At 24.6% G+C, this 22,318-nt stretch overlaps 1 protein-coding gene across 4 annotated transcripts; it reads right to left on the reverse strand.

Moving 5' to 3' along the window:
* Positions 1-5,675: 5,675 nt before the first annotated feature.
* On the reverse strand, positions 5,676-15,013 carry LOC112604177 (UNC93-like protein MFSD11). 4 transcript variants are annotated; one of them, XM_025353085.1, is made up of 10 exons: positions 14,650-15,013; positions 9,006-9,140; positions 8,563-8,732; positions 8,288-8,464; positions 7,904-8,172; positions 7,702-7,827; positions 7,458-7,647; positions 7,231-7,366; positions 7,028-7,158; positions 5,676-5,943 (listed from the first exon to the last, which is right to left on the reverse strand). In XM_025353085.1, exons 2-10 carry the CDS (start codon positions 9,090-9,092, stop codon positions 5,925-5,927), a joined length of 1,305 nt encoding a protein of 434 aa, XP_025208870.1. In that variant the 5' UTR covers positions 9,093-9,140; positions 14,650-15,013; the 3' UTR covers positions 5,676-5,924. The 4 variants fall into 4 exon arrangements, with proteins under 4 accessions (XP_025208870.1, XP_025208871.1, XP_025208872.1 ...); XM_025353086.1 differs by lacking the exon at positions 14,650-15,013 and adding an exon at positions 10,399-10,763; XM_025353087.1 differs by lacking the exon at positions 14,650-15,013 and adding an exon at positions 10,316-10,337.
* Positions 15,014-22,318: the final 7,305 nt, after the last annotated feature.

The raw sequence follows: 22,318 nt of genomic DNA on the forward strand, positions 1-22,318 counted from the left end.
CTATACGACAGGCGTCTAGGGCAAAATGAAATAATTGTTCGTATTTTAAAATTATTTTCATATCAAAATTTACATTACTGTCGCGCTATACTACGTTTTCTTTTAAAATAATATTATAGTCATTATATATTTTAATAAACTCATTTCTTATCTCCGTGTCTAAATCGGGATTTACATTTAACAAACAACTATTGCGATTATTTTCATCTTGGCCAAAGTTATTAATACATAATATTTCACTAAAATTATCGCCGACACCTTTCACAATGAAATCGCTATTTAGATTAATAATATTAACTTTATTGTTTACAAATCCAATTCTAAATCCGGATTTACACAGGAGATCTCTACCCAAAATAGCATCAGATGATATGGTGTTATTTGGTACAGTATAAAATCTAAAATCTATAACATTATTAATTATTATCGATTGTGACATTAGTTACGAAAACACCTAATATATTTAACTTAGCCCCGTTAATTCCGTAGAAATTACTATTACATACCGGTTTAATTACAGAATAGTTATTAGGAACGGACTCACATTTTAGAAGACTGATAGGGCTACCTGTATTGACCACCGCATTGAACTTGACTTCGCAAACTTTGTGTTCGGCAACAAGAACGTTGATGTGGCACTGTTCCTCGTACGACTTCGGGTAGTCAACGGCTGGTACGTTGTCATCTGTTACAGTGTTACGTCGATGTTCATTGGCCCTGGCTGTTTTCTTGTTGATGCATCGGGATTTTGTCTCGTACGTCCTGAACAACTTCCAATTTGGTGTGACATCTAACCACATTCATAACATGCTCCTTTTTTTCTTTTTGGTTTAGGACACTACTACACTAGGGTGAAATATGTGCTTTCGAGCTGCAATTAAAATAAGATCTGAATGTTGGTTTTCCCTCGCAATCTGTTGTTGCATTGTTCGAACTTTCTTTCTTCGTTAGTATAGGTGTAGGCGTATCATTCTGCTGTCGTGGTATAGGCGTATGTGAACCGCTGTCTTTACTATTGACTGACAATTGGCCAAAACGTATAGCACGTGATATATTTAATCGTTTATACTCGACCATGTCGTCCAATAGGTCGTCTTCGTCTTGATGACCACGGCCCAATAGATACATATTCAAATCCTTCACATATAGACCTTCCAGAACTTGTATTTTCGATTCGTAGAAAGATAGACCTACTTGCTTGCATAGATACATTTTCTCATGAAAATATTCGCGTAAATTCTCGTTTCGTATTTGGACTTTGCGATACATCTCTTTTCAGTAATCGCCTGTCATCACCACACCGATAAACGTTTTGCGAAATCGACTTTCAAAATCAGCTCAGTCCTCATTATCTCTCGTCATAAACCAATGACGGGCGGCACCATCTAAATTTGCACGCGCGGACTGAAGTTTAAAATTATCTGGCCAACGATGTAGGTTTGCGACACCATTCACTGTCCGTAGCCAATCTTGAGCTTGCGCACCCGTTGTTAGACCATTAAAAACTGGTATAGATTTTTTTGGCAATCATCATATCGTTCGATGATTTATTAGCCTGTTGTGACTTCAACATCTCCATTAAGCATGGTGTTTTGTGACAACGAAAGAACTAAGTAGTGTATTCCCATTTATATTACCTATGTTGACATTCGGTATATTGACATGTTCTTCCTGTGTATCTTCGATTTATTATTCGTTTCAACGTTAATTCTTTGTACATCGTCCTCAAGTTGATGTTCATCAATGAAGTGTAAATGAAGTATTCATTCTCAAGTCCTTCATCGTGGTAGTGTTATTTCTGTTATTTTCATTCATGTTACCACGGGATCATGTAACAGTTCCGACATTCGCATTTATTTTTTTGGCATACTGGTTAAAATTCACTTTCATATAGGTAAACAAAAAAATTACACATTCATAACTTATTCAGTTGTATTCCACTTCTGAAAACTGATGGGAGAGTGGTTGCATTCATTTAAAAAAAAAAAAAGAAAAGAAAATAAGAATAAAACAAGAAAACATTTATTTTTATCGTGCACACACTACATAACATAGAGTAAGCGAATGGCACAGAATGACACAGAATTACTTCTCTTCTCTGTCATCTGATAATAAAATTATGATAATAAGACTTCGTTGTCGTCGTGGTCGGTCCGAATCGTCGGCCGACGCACGCCGACGACGTAAGCAAAATATATTAATAATAATAATAATCACTACATAATAATATTCGAGAAATTTTTTTCTCATGAGTTATGACTTATGGTATATACTTAAGTAATTTATTTGATCACTCTTTCAATACTTTTTTAGGAACATTTTTCACTGAACTACGGTCTACAAGTCACACTCGTGTTAATCCATATTAATTTAAGTAATAACTGCTATTAACATCTAAAAGTCTGTTTAAATTTTGTATTCCGATGTTTGAACGCGTGAATTTATCCGAAAGCACTCGGTATCTGAAACCTAAATAAATGATATGATTTGAATGTGAAGCCTGGCTTAAAATTTGAACCGTAGTACCTAATAAAATAGCACAGAAATTTAGAAATATCTAATATTTTTGATTATTCTTTCTTTTTCGAATTCTAGTTCCTATAAATGACAAAAAGTTTAGAATTTGTTTACGTTTCATTTTATTTCAGTTGTATCTGATAATATATAATAACAATAACAAAATATGTGAGCACAGATTCAAATTTAGTCCAACGTTTTAAAATCTTTGTTTTAATGCTCTATTGTTTGCTCTATTGTTTTTAGCACATGATATTCTAATGTTTACGTAATGGCTAAATATTTGGAAAGATATTAGTCCATATCAGAGGACATATTATATAGATATAAAATATAATATATTTAATTAATTTAATTAATAATCTTAAAATTGTGTTCCAAAATATTAGGGGCTAATATGATTATTATAAAAGTAATATCATAAAAAAAGCTAATAATGAAGACTATAAATTAAAATTTAGATTTTAAAAATTAATTTGAACAGTTTTTACTTTTTTAGTTTTGCGTATTGCGTTAGTGTCTATTATTGATTATATCGATTGAAAATAAGTATGAAAACACTTTTCTAATAATTGAATCAAATATAACTAATAGTGTACCAAAAGTACACTTATATTTTAGTCGAAAGATCATTACGTTTATATCTTTTTCTTATATGTACGAACTGTACTAGTAGAAACATTTTTTTCCCGATTAAAATTATTAAAAAATATATTGATAAGTATAATAGTGAACACAAAATGAATAAAATAATCTGCAAAATATTTGGAGTTTGAACATCGAGAGTAAATTTGGTAATCTTTAGACTTTGAAGAATTTAAAAATTTATCCAAACATTTATATAAAAGAATTATAAATGGATGAAGAGAATAAGAAAGTTAAAAGTTGTAATTTTGTAACGATGACAGTGACTGAATTTTTAAGATAAAATATAAATGTATTTACCTGTAATTTAAACATGTATTTTACAGATTAATTGTTTTCAATTTGACATGTTTATAATATAATGAATATCATTTATATTCATGAATAAAAAATATGTAAAACGTGATATTTTAAATTTATAGTTCATTCTCCTCCCTTCCCGCAACATTAGAATAAATCTATATACAATGAATATAAAAATCTTAATAAATGTTATTAATGTTATATTTATTTGGTACCTAATCAATTAGGCCCATTTGAATCATGTATGAATACAATCATGTTTTTACAAATATGATATTTAATCCCTACATGTAAACTTGAAATAGTTTCAATAAACTTTGAATTGTACAAATTCTTTTGACCAAAAAAACGGTACCAACTCAAAAAAAATATATTTTTAAATTCTACATATACATATCAATGTATCATATTATCATATGCATAAGAACCGATTGTTATGAATTCGTCTATAGTTAATTCTACGTGGAAAGTAAAATCTTTTAAAATACCTCCACGTATATAATATTATTAATTATTATTATACTTAAGTGTGTATTAAACAACTTATGAATAACATAAGAATAAATTTAGACATTATATTGATAAATAAAAATTTAAACATTTTAAACTATAAAATGAATAACTAAATTTCTAAACAATATATTTTATTTCACCGTAAGAATATATTATAGGTACATTTTATTGATGGCAAATAAAAAGTAAAAAATAAATAAATAAACATCAAAATATTGTCAACTAATTAGTTACGCATTCAGTTGCATTTCCATATCATTGTTAGTACACGACGTATTGGTACCTAAATATTTAGTTTTTTTGTTTGTCTAATTTATAGACTGTAAGGTAATAAATCATTGAACTGAATGCTGACTGTTTCAGCTTTAAAAGTTCAAGACAAAATAAAATAATTATTTATTACTATTTAATATTTTTTTTGTTATTTATTAGAAACATAGCATTACATTTCATATATATAGCACTATGGTCACTATGTACTGATCTCGTAGACTCTAATATGATGCGAACATTATAATTGTTTACAAAAGGTAAAACTACGTTTAAAATTAATAAGTCACATAAAATAATATTAAAATGTTGATTATATTAAACGTTAAGGTAAATAATATAATCATAATATTATAATATAATAATATAATACAAAAATATATATAATAATATATGATAAATTTATCATATGAATTCCAATTACTTGAAGTTTTAGCCGAAGATATTTTTATTAATTATTTAACAGATAGCTTAACTCTTAAGCGAAATTAAACAAAGTTTTCTAAGTGTTTTATCTCTACATAGCTATTTCCAAAAGTATCAAATAAATTTAATTAGCAATCAAAAATAACCCTCAACATCAAAAATCTAATCAGTTTTATTTCTTTAAAAAGTTATGACAGACACACACACACACAAAATAATAATAGTAAAAAGTTCATCAATGTAAAACTAATACATTTATTGCTTCGCACAAAATAAAATATATAATAAAATTTAGTGCATTAAATTATACTAAACATTTTTTTTTTTTTGATTTATTATAGGTTTAATATTCTATTATTTAATTGAAATTATTAAATTAGGTAACAGAAGGTATTCGCTTTTTAAAATTGGTTTTTTCTATGGTATGTTGATTATAAAACGAACTAAATTTGTTAGGCCTTTTTGCATGGTTAATATATATTCTGTATAATATTAATTGTTATACATATATAATTATATATATATATATATATATGCTTAAATAGCATTCATTCAGTTATAATTTATATTATAATATTCATAAATTAATGCAATAATTAAGCATTTAAAATCGTTTCGCTGTTTATAAGATAACAACTTTTAATGTAAATACAAAAAAAAAAACATAAATTACAATTTTTTCAAGACCTTTGATATAATATTTTTACATCAATAATAAAATTATACATTATTAACGTATAACTAAAAAATCTAATTTTAAATGTATCACATAATTAATATAAAATGTATAAATTCTCATATATTTATATTATTCTCAATATTTTATTTATCTAATAATGACTAGACAACATAATAACTATTAAATTATGAATTGAATGCTCATGATTTAGATAAAGTGGAATATGACTAGATATATTATACATACTATTACTAAAACTAATAGCAATTATTATAGGTAGTACAATTTAAAATTGTAAGTCTAAAATATAATTTAACTCCCATATAATATTAGGGTATATTTTTTTAGTATTTTACTTAGTACTTTAATATAATAAATTTAATAATTCTATGAAATATTACTTGACTGCTGACTATTTATATCTTTGATATAACAAATTTGAGATTTTTATTTTTATTACACGCTAGGTATATAAGTCATATATTTCTTTACAAAATATGATAGGAATTATGAACGATTCACTTGACTTACAATGATGAGTCAAATATTTCATTTAACGAATGTTTAAATCTTAAATTGCTTCATAATATCTAAAAAAAAAAAAATAATAACAAATTGTAAACAAATAGAACAAATACATACGTAAGTACATTTCTGTAGATAAATATTTTTAATTTATTAAAAATAATAAATATATTTGGCACATTAGCACTATAAATGTTATATTAAATAGTGAGTAAACACATAACCGAGAGTAAGTGAGAATATTGATCTTGATGTACGTTGATTGTATCTTAAATTAAACTATAATAAATTTAAATATTTAATAATTATAAATAGCTTAAGACTAGAAGAGTAATAATTAATAAGTGTATGCTGCATGGAAAAAATTGGTAAAAATAGTATTAACCGTTTGTATGGAATTAGATATTTGTATAAATACTAAATAAGCAATTTTAGAACAAATATTTAGTATAATAATATAATTTAACTCGTGGTTAATAATTAATTATTAATACTTTTCAACAAAAAAAATTGGAGAAAAATCTACTATATCAAATCACATATATTAACAAAAATATTTTAAGTTAACTTTAATGACGAATGTTAAAGAATATTTTATATTCTAAAATTATATTGTTATTTAATGTAGTAAAAATAGTAAAAAGTATTCTAATAAACTATTACCAAACCTTAATCACCTATTATAATTAAGATTCTTATCTCCATCCATCATTTAATTTTGAAGGCATACTAAAATATTTTTCACTTCACTTTATGAGTAATAACCTGTAGGTTATTAGATCAAAAAGTTAATTGATTTAATAATTTAATAAAACTAATCAAATGATTACCTAAGTTTTTCATGATCCATATATTTTTTTAATCAAGCAAATATTAAATATCTATTAAAGTATATGTAGGTATTTGATAATAATAATAAAATTAACTCAGTACAAAGATATTATTTTAATTTTTCTTATTAGTAATTAATCAATTAAATCAAATATGTAGATCAAGATCCCAAAGTACTGATCCTACAAAAGTTAAAATTGAATGTACCCAACACAAATGAAAAAGTATCGGAATAATAAGTTCATGAAAGATGTCATCTAATAATTTATAATAATGATATAATAGTACGCTTTTTGAATGATACAAAACTTATCTCACCGTTTATCAGAAGATTCTTCCACTTTGAAGAATGCTAAAGCAGCTACAGTTGATGAGACCATCAATAATATTAGTTGGAAATGTATTCCAAAATAATTACTATAGTAAAAACTTATAGAAGCTGCTATTGACTAAAAAACAATAAAATAGTTAATATTTATAAATATTACAGGTAATAAAATTATTAAATACTAAGCAAATACCTCCATGGAATTGAACAAAGCCATGGGTGGAGCACTATTTTCAGGATACTTTAGTCCAATTATATTGTAAAGTTGAGTATTAAAACAACTATCGCCAAAACCCAAAAGAAAGCTGCAGAAAATTGCTAGGTACTGGCTGAAATTGTATATAACTATGAATGTGCTTATTATATATATATGCATATTATATGATAATAATATATGTTAAAAAAATGTTTATAAATTACTTAGGATTAATATACGAAGATGCAGTTGTATCACCGAATGGTGAGTCGTCTGGTAAATTTATAATTATCAAACCATATGTAATAATATTTACAATAAAACCTATTGCAATTACTGCTGAATGACTTAATCCTTTTATGGTAGTGTTGTTGTCAGAAGTCTTTTGGCCCAAAATACTGAATATTAAACCTCCTATAAAAGCTTGAATGTATTTAAATCTTCAAAGTAATAATTAAATGTTTTAACCTAGAATTTCACCAATGCCAATAAATAATCCGGATAATCCCACAAGCTGTTTACTATTGAAACCCATTCTTTTAGTAAATCCAATACTTGAACTATAGACACTAGAATAGAAAGACAAACTTAAACCTATACAAAAAATATAGAAAAAATAACAAAAAATAAAAAAATAATATGCACATTTGAAAATAATTTTTCTACTAACCTGTAAAAAAAAATGTTATGTTTAATAAACGCATGTCTTTGGTTAAAAAAAGCGACATGGTATTTTTTATTTCCTGAGTAAAACTTATTATTTCTACTCGTTCATTCAATGTTCCTTCTTGGTTTACAGGAGATCGTAAAAATAAGAATAATAATGTACCAAATGCACTTACAATTATGAGTACAATGTATATAAATGTTCTGGTTGAATCATCAAAATCACTTTTATCGCGAAGAGCATAAGATACAAATGCATTTCCTAAAAGCATACTTAAAACATAAACAAAAATTATACATAGATAATTCAAATTATAAATAATAAATTGTATACATAAGTATTTAATATTTAAATTATAAAAGGCGTATTATGTATTAAATCCAAAACCTTATATTCGATATCGTCCAAAATATTCCAGTATTTCTAGACATTGTAGATGGATCAGAGTTTAATGTTAAGTATGTTCCTTGTGCTGTCCAAAGAATTGCAGCACCAAAACCTTGTATTGCAGACATAAAATATAATATAAATGTAGTCAACCAGAGATATGATACTAAAAACATACTAAACCCAATAATAACATTATTAGTACTGATAGAAAAGTTTTTAAAATATGCCAGTGTATTATAAATTATAATAATAATATGTAAATAAATACAAACGTGTAACAAATTGCACCAATAATCATAGCTATCTTACATCCTGTAAAATTGACAATTGATGGAGCAATCCAATTAGCCAATGCAAACACAAAATAGGTAATTGATAAACTAATATAACCATCGCCAGTAAATAAAGGATAGTCACGTTGTACACTACTCAGTAAAGTTTTCTAAAATGAATATTGTATAAATTAGTATCAAGCATTATTCAATTAAATAGGTTAAAATGGGTTTTTATTGATCACTGGATATTATTATTATTATTTTTAACATAACATATCCGTATTAGTGATTTAGCATTTCATTATGCGGGCTTATGATGGCAGCCATGTACATAGGCATGTAACATAGGCATTTTAAACAGTTAAAAACTTATTCCTCAAAATATATTTCCAACCAAAAAAAAAAAAAAAAAAAATATATAATATTTGTAAAATATTTACTGCGATATTTCCCATTGCCTGATTTGCAGCTAAAATAAACATGAAGGATAAGCCTAACATGTTTACATTGTATAGCCTTTTGTCCATTTTGTTTTATTTAATTTTGAACTATCAACTTGATATTTTGAGTATTTTCTGTAAATATAATATTAATTAATGTCTCAATTATATATTTACTACATTTCAACATTTATCTTAAAAACTATTTAAGAAATAATCGTAATTTAGTTATAAACGATAATAACATAATGTCATATAACTCATATCAATAACTTATAATAATTAAATTAAATACCAACTAATAACATTAGATACTATGGTTGAATAAAATTAGTATAAATCTTAATTTCTATAGTATCATTAATATCTATAATTTTTATTGTACCTACATTTTTTTCATACGATAAAAATTATTTTTAAAATTGTACAGTTAGATAGATAGCTTAATAAAAAATGTAGTTAAAGTCAAAATACAATATTATTTTTTTTCATTACCTATTAATATAATCCTCGTAAATTTGACGACCATTTGCTAAAAATATTTATTTTTTTTCTTGTAATAATAATATGATATCAATGATTGTTTAGGATTTGTTAACAGGTTATATATTTTTCATCACGATAAATTATCTATATAATATATATTAATTTATTTTTGAAATTGTATCGCTTGTTTGTTGGCTGTCTTATAATATTATTCTTAGGAGCTATTATTAATAACTCAATAATTATTATACAATCACTATAAATGTACAATACAAATTACTATCTATAATTATGTACTTCAACCGTAATAATTATGTAAGTAGGTAACTAATTAATTCTTGCATACTACGACAATTAGCATATTTGTGACTGAAGTAGCTTATATTTTAAACAAAACAATCCATGTAAACAAAATACTTCGAACTCCAAAAAAATAAATCTAAAAACCATTCTTATAGATTATTTCTAAATAATATGTGTTGTAATATTAAATTTATGTTTAACAGACACACTAATCCTAGGAAATACATGGGTGTTATTTTTTTACTAGTATACACTACAATTTGAAGTCTCTTGATTTTAATTAGAGGAAATGCCAATTTTACGTAGCAATACGTAATACGTAATAATAATTAATAATTTATGATTAATTTTGTTAGGCATTTTTATTATTATTTTTTTTTTTTTTTTAGTTTCGGCTTAACCTATAGATTTATAATTTTTTTAGTAATGTCTAGATTGTTAGATTATTTTTAAATTTAATTTAAATATTAATTTAATACTTTCGATTTATCATTAAAAAAATACCCAAATACATGGTTTACCTTGGACTCGTGAATTGTAATCCATATTATGTATCCAATATTCATTATATTATAATAAACTATTGTAAATAATATGTACCTACATATAATTTTTAATGTACTATAAATGCTGCAGCGTTGAAACTTATAACAAAATAATAAAATCGATTTCAATTCATTCAAAGACCAATGATCAAAGTATACATAAAATTCATCATAAAAGTAATTAATGTAGAATTATAAGCACTTAAAAGTAGTTGTAACCACCATACACACTATTATTATATTATTATTTATAGATATATAGCACAAAGTATCAAATTATATATACATTTGCAACCGGCGGACCGGACGACCACTTCAGAACAACCATCAGAAACCACTGCAAGTCTGAAACTAGTAAAACTCAATAGTTGAACAGTCGAGTTGGGAAGATATTAAATAGTAGAAGACGCCCAACGTTAAATGAAAAAATAACTGACCCGTTATCTTCAATATTATATAAATACAATAATAATGTACATTTATATATTTGTCTTTATTTTTTATAATAACAAACAGCGATAAGAAGAAACGCGGGTTCTCATTTTTTATAGGTTTTAGATTTGATAAAAATTTGTCAATTATTACTAAGTTTAGGTCTAAGACTATTATAGATACAAAAAATAGTATTGCGCTCTATTTTACAGTAGGAGTCGAATATACCTATGATTGTAACTTAATATAATCATTGAGTAGGCTACTGTAGTGGAAATTGTGTTAAATTTGAATTCAGTAATAATTACACATTATGATGAAATATAGTCCTGACCAAAAACAGTCTTTTAACTTAAAAGTGTTATATAAGTATATTTCATCATACTTAATTTAGCTATTAATTAAGATTGTAAATTATTTATTTATTTTTTATTGATCTTTTAATCCTGGTAACTAAGACTAATAGCTGTAGAAAGGTACAGTAGGTTTTTTTGGGCTAACTTTAACCTAACCTAATCGTTTTCGAACAAAAACGTACCCTTTCCTTTTCGGCCAATTCACTTTTTGATTATAATCGTACTCTTCCTTTTTCGACCAAAACAAAAATTTATAGAATATACATAAAAAAAAAAAAAAAACAAAATAATTTGTAATTTGTATATAATTTTTATAAAATTATATAATTATACGATTTTGAAAATGATTAAAAGTATAAGTTGCATAAAATGTTGTAAAATAAAATGTAGAAAATTATTTAAAATATAAGAATATCTATATATTAACATTATTTTTATGTTAATATATCACAATATGTATAATTATATTACATAAAAAAATAAAATAATTATTTACGGTTTTTATCAATAATTATTAAGTATAATAGTAATATAAAATAGGTAATTTTGAAAATTTAATTTTTTTTTATAATTTATAAATCAATTTAAACCATATGAAAAAGTTTGTGACATATTAACATAAAAATAATAATGTTAATATATAGGTATTTTTACATTTTTAATAATACTCTATATTTTATTAATTACCTACTTTATAACATTTTATGCAACTTATATTTTTAATCATTTTTAAAATCATATTATTATAAAATTTCCATAATTTTACAAAAAATATAAAGAAATTATTTTTTTTTTTTTTAAATATATTATATAAATTTTTGTTTTGTTTGAAAAGAGAAGAGTACGATCTTGGTCGAAAGAGAATCGGACTTTTTTAAATTTGGTCGAAAAATGAATCGGCCGAAAAGGGAAGGGTACATTTTTGGTCGAAATCAGTCATGCCCGTTTTTCTTGTATAGGGTTTTGTTTGTAAGATTGGAACATGTGTTGTGTATAAGTTTGCATTATTTTTGGATTCGTCACTAAGAACCCATCTGAGAGCTAGCCATTCTGGCCGATACTTGACCTCAGAACATATTATTATTAGAAACCGAGACCAACTACCGCGACATACCAAGCCACTGTAATTTATTTTAAAATAATATAGTAGGTAATACTGTAAATTGAATTAATTTTTAATTTTTTGTAACAAAAATACTCATAAGAAACCTTGTATTCAATGCTTAAACTTCAAACTATTTGAATAATGTATATATTTTTAACTATAAAATATTTTGAAATCGTAATTTAAACAAAATTTAAACTTCAAACACGGTTATAAAAAAATCATTTTTTCCTTTTTATGTACCTACTGATATTTAATACACTTACATTGTTATATGAATAATTTATGTGGAATAATGTAATAAACGTTGCTTTTTAATCAAGAAGAAAAATATATTATAACAACGCATAAAAAAAATTCGAAAATCTAAAATTCTTATAATACTTTAAATTTAGCCTTAATATTTTTAAAATTTAATTGAGAATTAAAAATGATAATTTAAGTAATACTGGAGTGTTTAAAATTTTTTAGAATTATTAATTTATGGTTTACAGAATACAAACTAAAATAGTTTGATTAGAATTCGTTATTTTAATCATGAACATGAAATATAGGCAACATTTAAACTTCAGACGTTCAAATAAAAATACTTATGAAATTACTAACAATTTTTATTTTTTATTCTTATCAAAAAAATATAATACATGGAATCTTGTATTAAAATTTCAAAATTTAGGTATAAAATAAAAATAATAAAAATTATGAACATTTTTAATAAAAATATTATTTTAAAATTTTCAGGAATTTTATGAAAACCTAACCTCAAACATTTATAAAAGTTTTTGCTCAAATTTGTATTTATTTTAATATAATTTTCAAACTTTTAGTCAATTTATTGATAACTTTAAAAAAAATAATTTTTTTTTAAAATCACATTAGGTATTAATATTTGGCGAACATGTCAACTACCTATTGTAATTCGTTTTTGAATTAGGTATTACAAGGTCGGTTTTACTACAAATTAATTATTCGTAAATATTCTAATTTCTTTAGTTAATTTTTAATTACTAAAAAGTGCTATGAATCTTTTACTTACCCCTTATTTTTAACTCCCTTTTATATTCAATTTTCTGTCAGATATTGCCATCGAATTTAAATAAAAAACATTTTTACTACTCCATAATAATTATATAAGAAACATACAAATAGTAAGAAACATACAAATCTTATTATAAAACCAATATATTCATCGCTCCGCTTAAAATTTATAATATATTATAAATAATACTTAAAAGAGTTAAAACTAGAATCAGTTATAACAATATATAACACATATGTGTATTATATTGTTTGAAAATTATTAAGCAATGAGCATTAATTATAAATTATACAGTAAGTGTTTAAAGCAATTAATTATGCATTTCAATTAGTAGGTACTCGTTAATAAATGTATTTGATACAATGTGACTCATTAACTTATACACTAATATGGTATAAATATATATATATATATATATATATATATATAGATATTATGACAGTAAGTTTCAGTTATTTAAAAAAAAAAACAATGTTTTACCTTCTGGAATTATTTAAATATAAAAAGAGTTTTCCTTACACGACTACATTGATAAAGTATTTATAGGTATATTATACAAATAAATACCAATAAACAATAAAATACATAATAATATAATATATAAATATACAAATGCAAACGCAATATAAATCGAGGTTATAACATCAGTAAAATGTTAATGAGAGTAATAGCATTATTGGTTTTATTGTTAATTATAAATTATGTAATTTAATATTTAGTAATTACAATGTTCATGTTTAATCAATATGTTAATGTAATGAAAATTCTGTCATTTAAATTTAAAGTGTTATATTTAAGTGGTTACTTTTAAGTTTAAAAATAAATCGTAATTTAAATGTATATTTGGCTAAAATAAATGTTAATTATTAAAATATGTACCTATGCAGGTAGACCGTTGACAGTAATATAGGATGCATTTTAAATAAATATCAAAATATGTTAGATAATAATTTTAGTATCTTTTATAAAATATAAATCATATCGATATATATACATATAATATATATTCTTTAGATACCAATCTATTATGACGTGTATATATGTTTTTGGTGGGATTAGTTAAAAAACAAGTATTGATATAATTATTGGATTTAATTAAAAATAATTTATATTATATATTCATCCAAATACCTATAGGTATACTACTAAACTAGGTACTGATGACGGAATAGGTAATGAAGTTGCATAATTTTCCATCTAGCCATCTAGGTTGGCTATACAATTTCTTAATTTTAATTTTAATATAATTAAAAATTATAACGAATAAACTTAATCGATATATGCATACATCATTTGGTTAAAAAATGTTATTAATATAATATTTGTGTAATAAAAAATAAATATAATATGGCGCAATAATGTATGTAGTTTTACATACCTGAGACCGGTACAACTCGAACTATATACCGATTAGAGGATTACAGGAGTGTAGTAATTTATAGAAATTGTATTGACATGAAGATGTAATATTTTAAACTTTTAATGATTCTCATTTATACATTAGATTAGACGCGACTCCAATGCAATAAATAATAAATTAATATCAATACTGCAGCTGCATAACGTACATTATTAATTAAATCGTTAAACAATCAACTCGATTATTTGTTTAAGAATCGTCAGAGGAATTCAAATTTAACGATGTTTTTCGCAAGGTGATTTGTAAAATACTAACCAAAAGAATTAAAAACCGTCTAGACGTGTCTAGAACTTAAGAACCGTGTTATATACGTTCAGTGAACCCTAACCTAACTGCGGTACTAACATTAGTTTGTGAAAGGGTGATCGGCTTGTACATAACCGGTTAGTCCATGTAGATGTCGCCACTCGACGGAAAACCACTTCTAATCCGCTACAATTCAAAATACAGGTGTAATACTATATCTAGATTATTGTATTAATATTGTATTTAATTATTGTAGGTTTTGCGCTTGGTAATTGGTATTAATATTTCATACCCGCGGTCGTAGATAATTATAAATGGCTGGGAAAAGGGTAATGATAATAGGAGTGTAGATTGTTATTTTTGAAAAAAAAACCGCTGACATAGAGTGCTGTCGGCAACGGTTGACTGAACTAATCTTATAACACGTTTATATACCTATTACCTAAGGTTAATATTTATACTTTCAACATCTTTCTCAAGTAATTTCAAAAATTGTTGGTATCAAAGTCGCGCCCAAATTTTGTTGCTAACAAATACAAGTGGGTACTCGTGACGGAATATGTACAACCGTAAGTAATTATAATTTACAATTTAAAGACCTATGGCACACGTCCTGTTTATTAACAACTGTGATCTATATGCTATACAATTGTGATGATTTCAAAATTCAGCGGAATTTTTTATAACTATGCGCAGACCGGACAAGAGTAGGTTTGGATTGTGTGTCCAGTGACAGATAAAATCATTGGAAAATCGTCGTTTATGTCACATGACTACTACATAATGTATAAGTACATTGCAGAGTACAATATTGATATTATACATTTTCCATTTCACGGCCACGCTATCTAAAAAGTAAAAACGTGTTCAGACCTGACGTATCAAACATTCAGATTATCCAAGGAGGAAAGTGGTTTTCAGATGTCATGCTGGGAGGGAGTTATAAAAATTATTTAACACATAAAAAAAAAATACGTAGCCACGTAGGTATTATATTGGAAGATTAAGAATATAATCCAGTGGTTCTCAATCTTTTTAGAACCGCGACCCAAATTTTTTTTCAAAAATCTATCGCGACCCCCATAGTTTTAAATTTACAGAATCAAAAAAGTAATTTCAAAAAACAAATTTTTTTATTACTTATTTACTACTTTATAATAATAATAATTGTAATAATAAATTTATAATAATAATATAATACTACTTCTCGCGACCTCCCAAAAATTGACTTGCGACTCACAGTTTGAGAAACGCTGGTATAATTAATTTATTTCGACCAAATGCACGATGTTCTTTGGAACTTCAAGTCAATATAAATATACTTAATTTAAAGGGCCCTTCCTCTTTTCAAAAATCCTCAACATAATCCACTGGGTATCAGTGTATTACTAGCGCTTGAAAAATATTTATCAATTTTATTTTAATGGCTTTAAGTACCTATACCAGGGGTTGGCAAATTCTATGGAGGTTCAGAAAATCAAAAAAAAAAAAAAATGTTGAGGGCCAGTAAAAACTAATAACTCAGATATTAGTTAATAATTGTTGTATTATCACAGCTATTATTGTAAATAGTAATAAACGATAAACACCATCGTAATTTCTAAATACATCATAAAATAGATAAAATACATATTATGTGTGGAAAATCAGCATTATTAAAAAAAAATATTTTTTGTGGTCAAATTATTTTTCCTTCACGGGCCGGATTTGGCCCGCGGGCCGCCTATTGCCGACCACTGACCTATACCTACATATTATTACTTAATGCATGAACTATAAAATCTTAGTGAATTTCTTAGCGTATTCAGTAATCACCAATCAGTATGAGACAATACATTTACTCATTTTATTGCTGTTTGCTCTATTAAAATAATATTTGTATGAAAAATAATTTCTATTATTGTTTTTAATCATTTACTTTGAACATATAAATAAGACCAATTTAGTCACGGAATTTGTAAATTGTAAACACTAAATATATATATATATTACTAATATAGGGATAATTATAAAAAAGTTAATGGCAATAGTGATTTAATAACAATTTAAAACCACGCTTGATATTAATAGTAGGTACCTCCACATCTATTATGAATTGCATTTTACTATTTTAGTTTTAGATTTTTAAGACAGACGCGTAACTTAATCATAAAAAAAAAATACCTATAAATACCTATATTTATAGTACTTAAACTATTTTAAAATATTATAATATAGATTATTTTACTCTGTTGTTGAAATTTAAATTAAGTAATTGTGCCTAATTATGTTTAAATATTTGACTAATTATTTAACTAAAAATGTGTAAAACGATGGGTCGTTTTATCATTTTTCTTTTGTCGCTTCACTTAAACCTTGTCTTGACATAATAATTCTTTACTTTAGAAATACATAATTCCATGTAAATTACAGTGTTGTGAACACTTAGTCGTATAGGTCAGTGAATAATTTCAACAGTTTCAGTGAATATTTCTAAATGTTTATTTAATTCAAAATATTTCTAAGTCAAATGACAATGAAAGATTAATGGCAATGTGGTAGCTGAGAAAATGAGAAGTGTTGTTGCAAGCTCTGTGATAAAAAAAAAAAAAAAAATATGCGGGGCTCTTTTGTCTTTTGCACTTGTGTTTATCTGTTTTTAACCAATATTAAAAATTTTCTACTGTCTGAAAAGCTTTTATTTTTTAACAAATAGGTATACATTAAAGAATATTTTTTTCATATTTTTAAAAATGTGAGCGCGATTTGTAAAAATTACATATACAATAAGTATTTGTAATTATTTAATTAACTTTATCAGTTATGATATTATTATGTAACTAAAAAATTTTAAATGCACATCAATTTAAATAATTATGTAAATGTCAAAAATGAAGATATTGGTGGTTAATAAATTTTCTTTTTAATTTGGAATGAATTCTATTTTATACATTTTAAGTAATAAATCGCTGTTTTTTTTATACAAAAGAATAACAATATCATCTTAAATTTTATCCTACAATATAACTTAAGATATTATATTAAATTTATATAAATTCTGTTAACCTAACTACATTTTTTTTTCGTGATATAGGTAAAGTATTCATTAATTGTTATAAATATAAAATATAATTTTTATTGCTTATTTTAAATTGATTTATTATTATCATTAAAATTCTTAAAAATAATCTTGCAGTGCAGTATCTATAAAGGTATAGATATTAAATAATTTAATAAACATTAAAAAAAGTATAAATCTACTTATACTAAACTATAATAATTAATAGAATATTAATCATATTATTATACTAGAAGATAAAGAAACATGTATTTAAGTTAAAAGGAAAACCTGCAACAGTAATTAGATCCGTGATAATAGTTTTATGATCTTATCTTAATGTTGACGTAAGTACGTAACCCTATAATAATAATTGTCGACACCGCAGTAGCGCACTACTGGGAAACGTTACTGCAATTTACATATCAGTATATCACTTCATTTCAGGCTTTCGGAACAAATCAAAAAAAAAAAAAAAAAATGCTATTAAAAATAAATAACGTTAATTAACTAGAGAAATTATACTGAATTTTAATAAAATTAATAAATATGCCGGAACCCAAAACATGTAGGTAACTTGATAAAATACCAAAGGTGCCCATAGAAAAATTCTCTGCAAGGGGGGACAAAACTTTTAATATGTCCGTGAATTAGGAAGGGGTTTACAATTAAACATTATACTAGGTATTATATTTTATATATCAAACTAGAAAATTATGAAATAATCATTATTTTACCAATTAACCATAAAAGTTATTTAATGAATTTACATTTGATTAATAACATAAATGTATTAAAATATTAATTTACAGATAAAAATTGTAAATTTCATTTTTAAACACCAAATATATTTATTACTTGTTCTATGTATTCATTCGTTTTATTATCAAACTTTTCCCTGTGTTCGCTTATCATGCATAATCCATCAAGTCTATCTTTACTCATTGCGAATCATGTGTAAACAATTTTTCAACATTTTCCAGGGGGGGGACATGTCCCTCACTTGCTCCCCCATATGGGCGCCCTTGTAAAATACGTTTGTAACGATTCATGCCATTTTTAAATTTGGGACCCAGCTCGAGGTTGTCTAATTGGAAAATAAGAAATCATATTAATATCAGAGTGCATATCTATTATCTATATAGTAATTACCTATATAAAAGTATTCAACTTAAATTTGCTATTTACGTATCTATCTTACTTGTACGTTAATAATGAGCTTAATAAAATTAAATTATTTATTGTCAAAAATTTAAATGCAATAAAAATCTATTAAATATGCAGATTCCAATATAAATATGTAAAATGATTTTTTTACAAAAATATAACAACTAAAATTTATTTATAAAAAAGTTTATTAAAAAAATTCAAAATAACATTTTTTAATGACATTATGTAACGTGTAACTGTGTAAGTATAAAAGTATTATATATTATACATAATTATTTTTATGAAATTGTTTCAAAATTTCAAATGTTTGAAAATATTATGCTATTACTAATATTACGCCTGTACAAATATTCACTTTTGATGTAAATCGATAAATTATCGATGAATCAAATTTGGGTTTCTATTGTTGAGACAATTGATGTACCTACAAGGACGATATGTCGCTAGTATCATTATTGGAAATTATTATCTAAATAAATAATAATATATTAAATCAAACGTTTTAACAGTCTATTAGCTATTGCTCATAGAAACTAATAAAACTAAATTCGAAGAAGGATAGATCTCGCTAGATCTAAACTTAAAAATGTTTTGTCGAAAAACCGTAGGTACTCTACGTTGAAAAATATACATACGTTACCCCAGCACCCCCACAGAAATATTTCTCCAGCACCGCCCCAGTTTTTTGTCTTTGTGGCGAATACCGAATCCGTTCAAATTTGAAAAATGGTCATACAAATTCATACTAAATGTTACCAAAAAAAAAAAAACGAAAATCGCATGTGGGGATGCTGGGGTAAGGTAACGTACGTGAAAAAAAAATTGATAAAATAATCAACGGCGAGGTAACGGAATGTGACGAAGATGAGTAACTATCAATTGAAGATTTAAATTTTAAATATACACCAATTGTATCTTGTGACGTAGAAAGTTTTTCCAAGTACAAAAAAAGGTATGCTGCTTGAAAACTTGAAACCTATTTTTATTACTTCGTGGCCTTCATGCTGGTACTCGTCTTTTAATAATAATTGAATATATAGTAAATATGATTTTTTTTTTTATGAATAAAGATAGAACTATAATGATTATTATTATTGTAGAATATGCAACATTTATGCAACCATTCAGAAATATGCAAAAAAAAAAAAATATTAGTTAACCATAGAATCTACACATTTCGAAACGTCGACATTTAAAATAAAAATTATCCTAGGCGAATTGTAAAAGAATATGCATTACCTATAAATACGAGCTCTAGTTATTATATAGGTATACTAATGCACTATATAAATACTGCTACGAAACTACATATTTTACAATTTAAAACAGATTTTTTATTGGCAAATGTGACTGTCTAAAAGATAACTCGTAGAAATGTTTTTAAGTTTAATAAGAAAATAAAAAGAGTCATAAAATTAATTAATATTCAAGGAAAATAAAATTACGAACATTTTTTTGTTTGACATGCATGTACAGAAAGGGTTACAATCCATTTTGGGTTTGAATTAAAATACTATAGAAACTAGGGAAATATAGGCAATACATTTTAATCAAGGAAGATAGTTAAATTAATATTAATGTATTTACCTTTTAGCAAATATTTTAAAATTATTATTTTAAAGTACCTACCTATATACCTATTTTATTTCAGTTATCAGATTTGAGATCAATTTGGTATTTTAGTATTTAAGTCTCGGCCAAATATTTTTTACTAAAAAATTTATGTATAATTTTGTGGAATGACTATTAATAAATAGCTTAAATATTTACGTTTATCGACTATTTGGCGACTTGGTATTTGGTGTAACAAAAAATGGAAAATTCTGTTAGTGATACAATATCTATAGTCTTATTTACCCAAACCATGCGTCCAATTGAAAATCCCAACAAAAAACCGGAATGTAATGAGCTTAGATTACCACTCACTCATTAGAAATCACTGTAATTTGTAGGTACTTATGATTAAAAACGATTTTAATTAGAAATTTATCACCCCAACATCGATATTTTTTGTTTGAAAATTCGATTTTATTAAATTTAAACTTAAAGTCCTTTAAAAAAAAAAAAAGTGCAATTATATTCTTAAAATTATTGTAAAAACGTTTAAGAGAAATCATTATTTCATGAGAGAAAATCTATAGTCCATTATCCGTATTATATGTCATATTATGTCAACATGTATATTTTGTATTTCAAAATTTGTTTTACACGATTATATCAATGAAATCAACTGTGTAGTTACTATTAACTTCAACAAAAAGCCCTAAAATATTATAAATTGCATCATATTTAGAAAAGAAGCTGGTTAATAACTGGTACCAACAGTTAAGCAATCATCTACAAAATACAATTGTATACTTTGCATAGGAAAGTTATTTATTTTGTCTTGATAAATTTAAACTAAGTAAATAAATATTGTACAACCTAGTTATAGTATGGACATTGGGTATTGGGTACACTTTTTTTTTTTTATCAATAATGATAATGTATTTTTTCATTTGATCCTAAATAGTATTTAAATATTTTCAAGAAAATATAATTGAAAATGTGACTTCATCAAAACTTATGAAAGAGCCTAAAACTTCACCTAATCATAACCATATAAAAATGTTTGTATATATATATATATATATATATTATATATAATTATACTAAAAAATAAAATAAAAATATATCACAATACAATAAAAAATAAAGTATCACTGGTTGTAAATACAATATTGCTACAATTTAAACATTTAATGTTATTTGATTTTTAATTTTGAAGAATAAAATAAAATAAGTTAATATAAAAATATGATTAACATTAATTAGGTACATTATAAAAAAATATCTTATTCTTTAAATCTTTCATACATTAAATGACAAGACATTAGTTTCTATAAACAACAATCTACTATTTGGTATTTTCTAATAACAATCTAATATTTTATATTATAATAGATTGTATAATAATGTCTCAATATTTGTAAGTGTGAGAAGTTAATTTAAGGCAATTAATTAAATTATAGTAAATACAATTAAACAAAAAAACAAAATAAATGTCAACTTCTGTTAACATTGAAAAATATTGTTTGTTAGTATAATATTGATTAAGAATAAGTCTTTTAAATATCAAAAAAAAAATTATAATATTATTAACCCCAGAACAAAATATATATTTAGTATGACAAA

This window comes from Melanaphis sacchari, unplaced genomic scaffold (assembly GCF_002803265.2).
Source record: "Melanaphis sacchari strain LSU unplaced genomic scaffold, SCAv2.0 Contig11_pilon_pilon, whole genome shotgun sequence".
Taxonomy (NCBI): domain Eukaryota; kingdom Metazoa; phylum Arthropoda; class Insecta; order Hemiptera; family Aphididae; genus Melanaphis; species Melanaphis sacchari.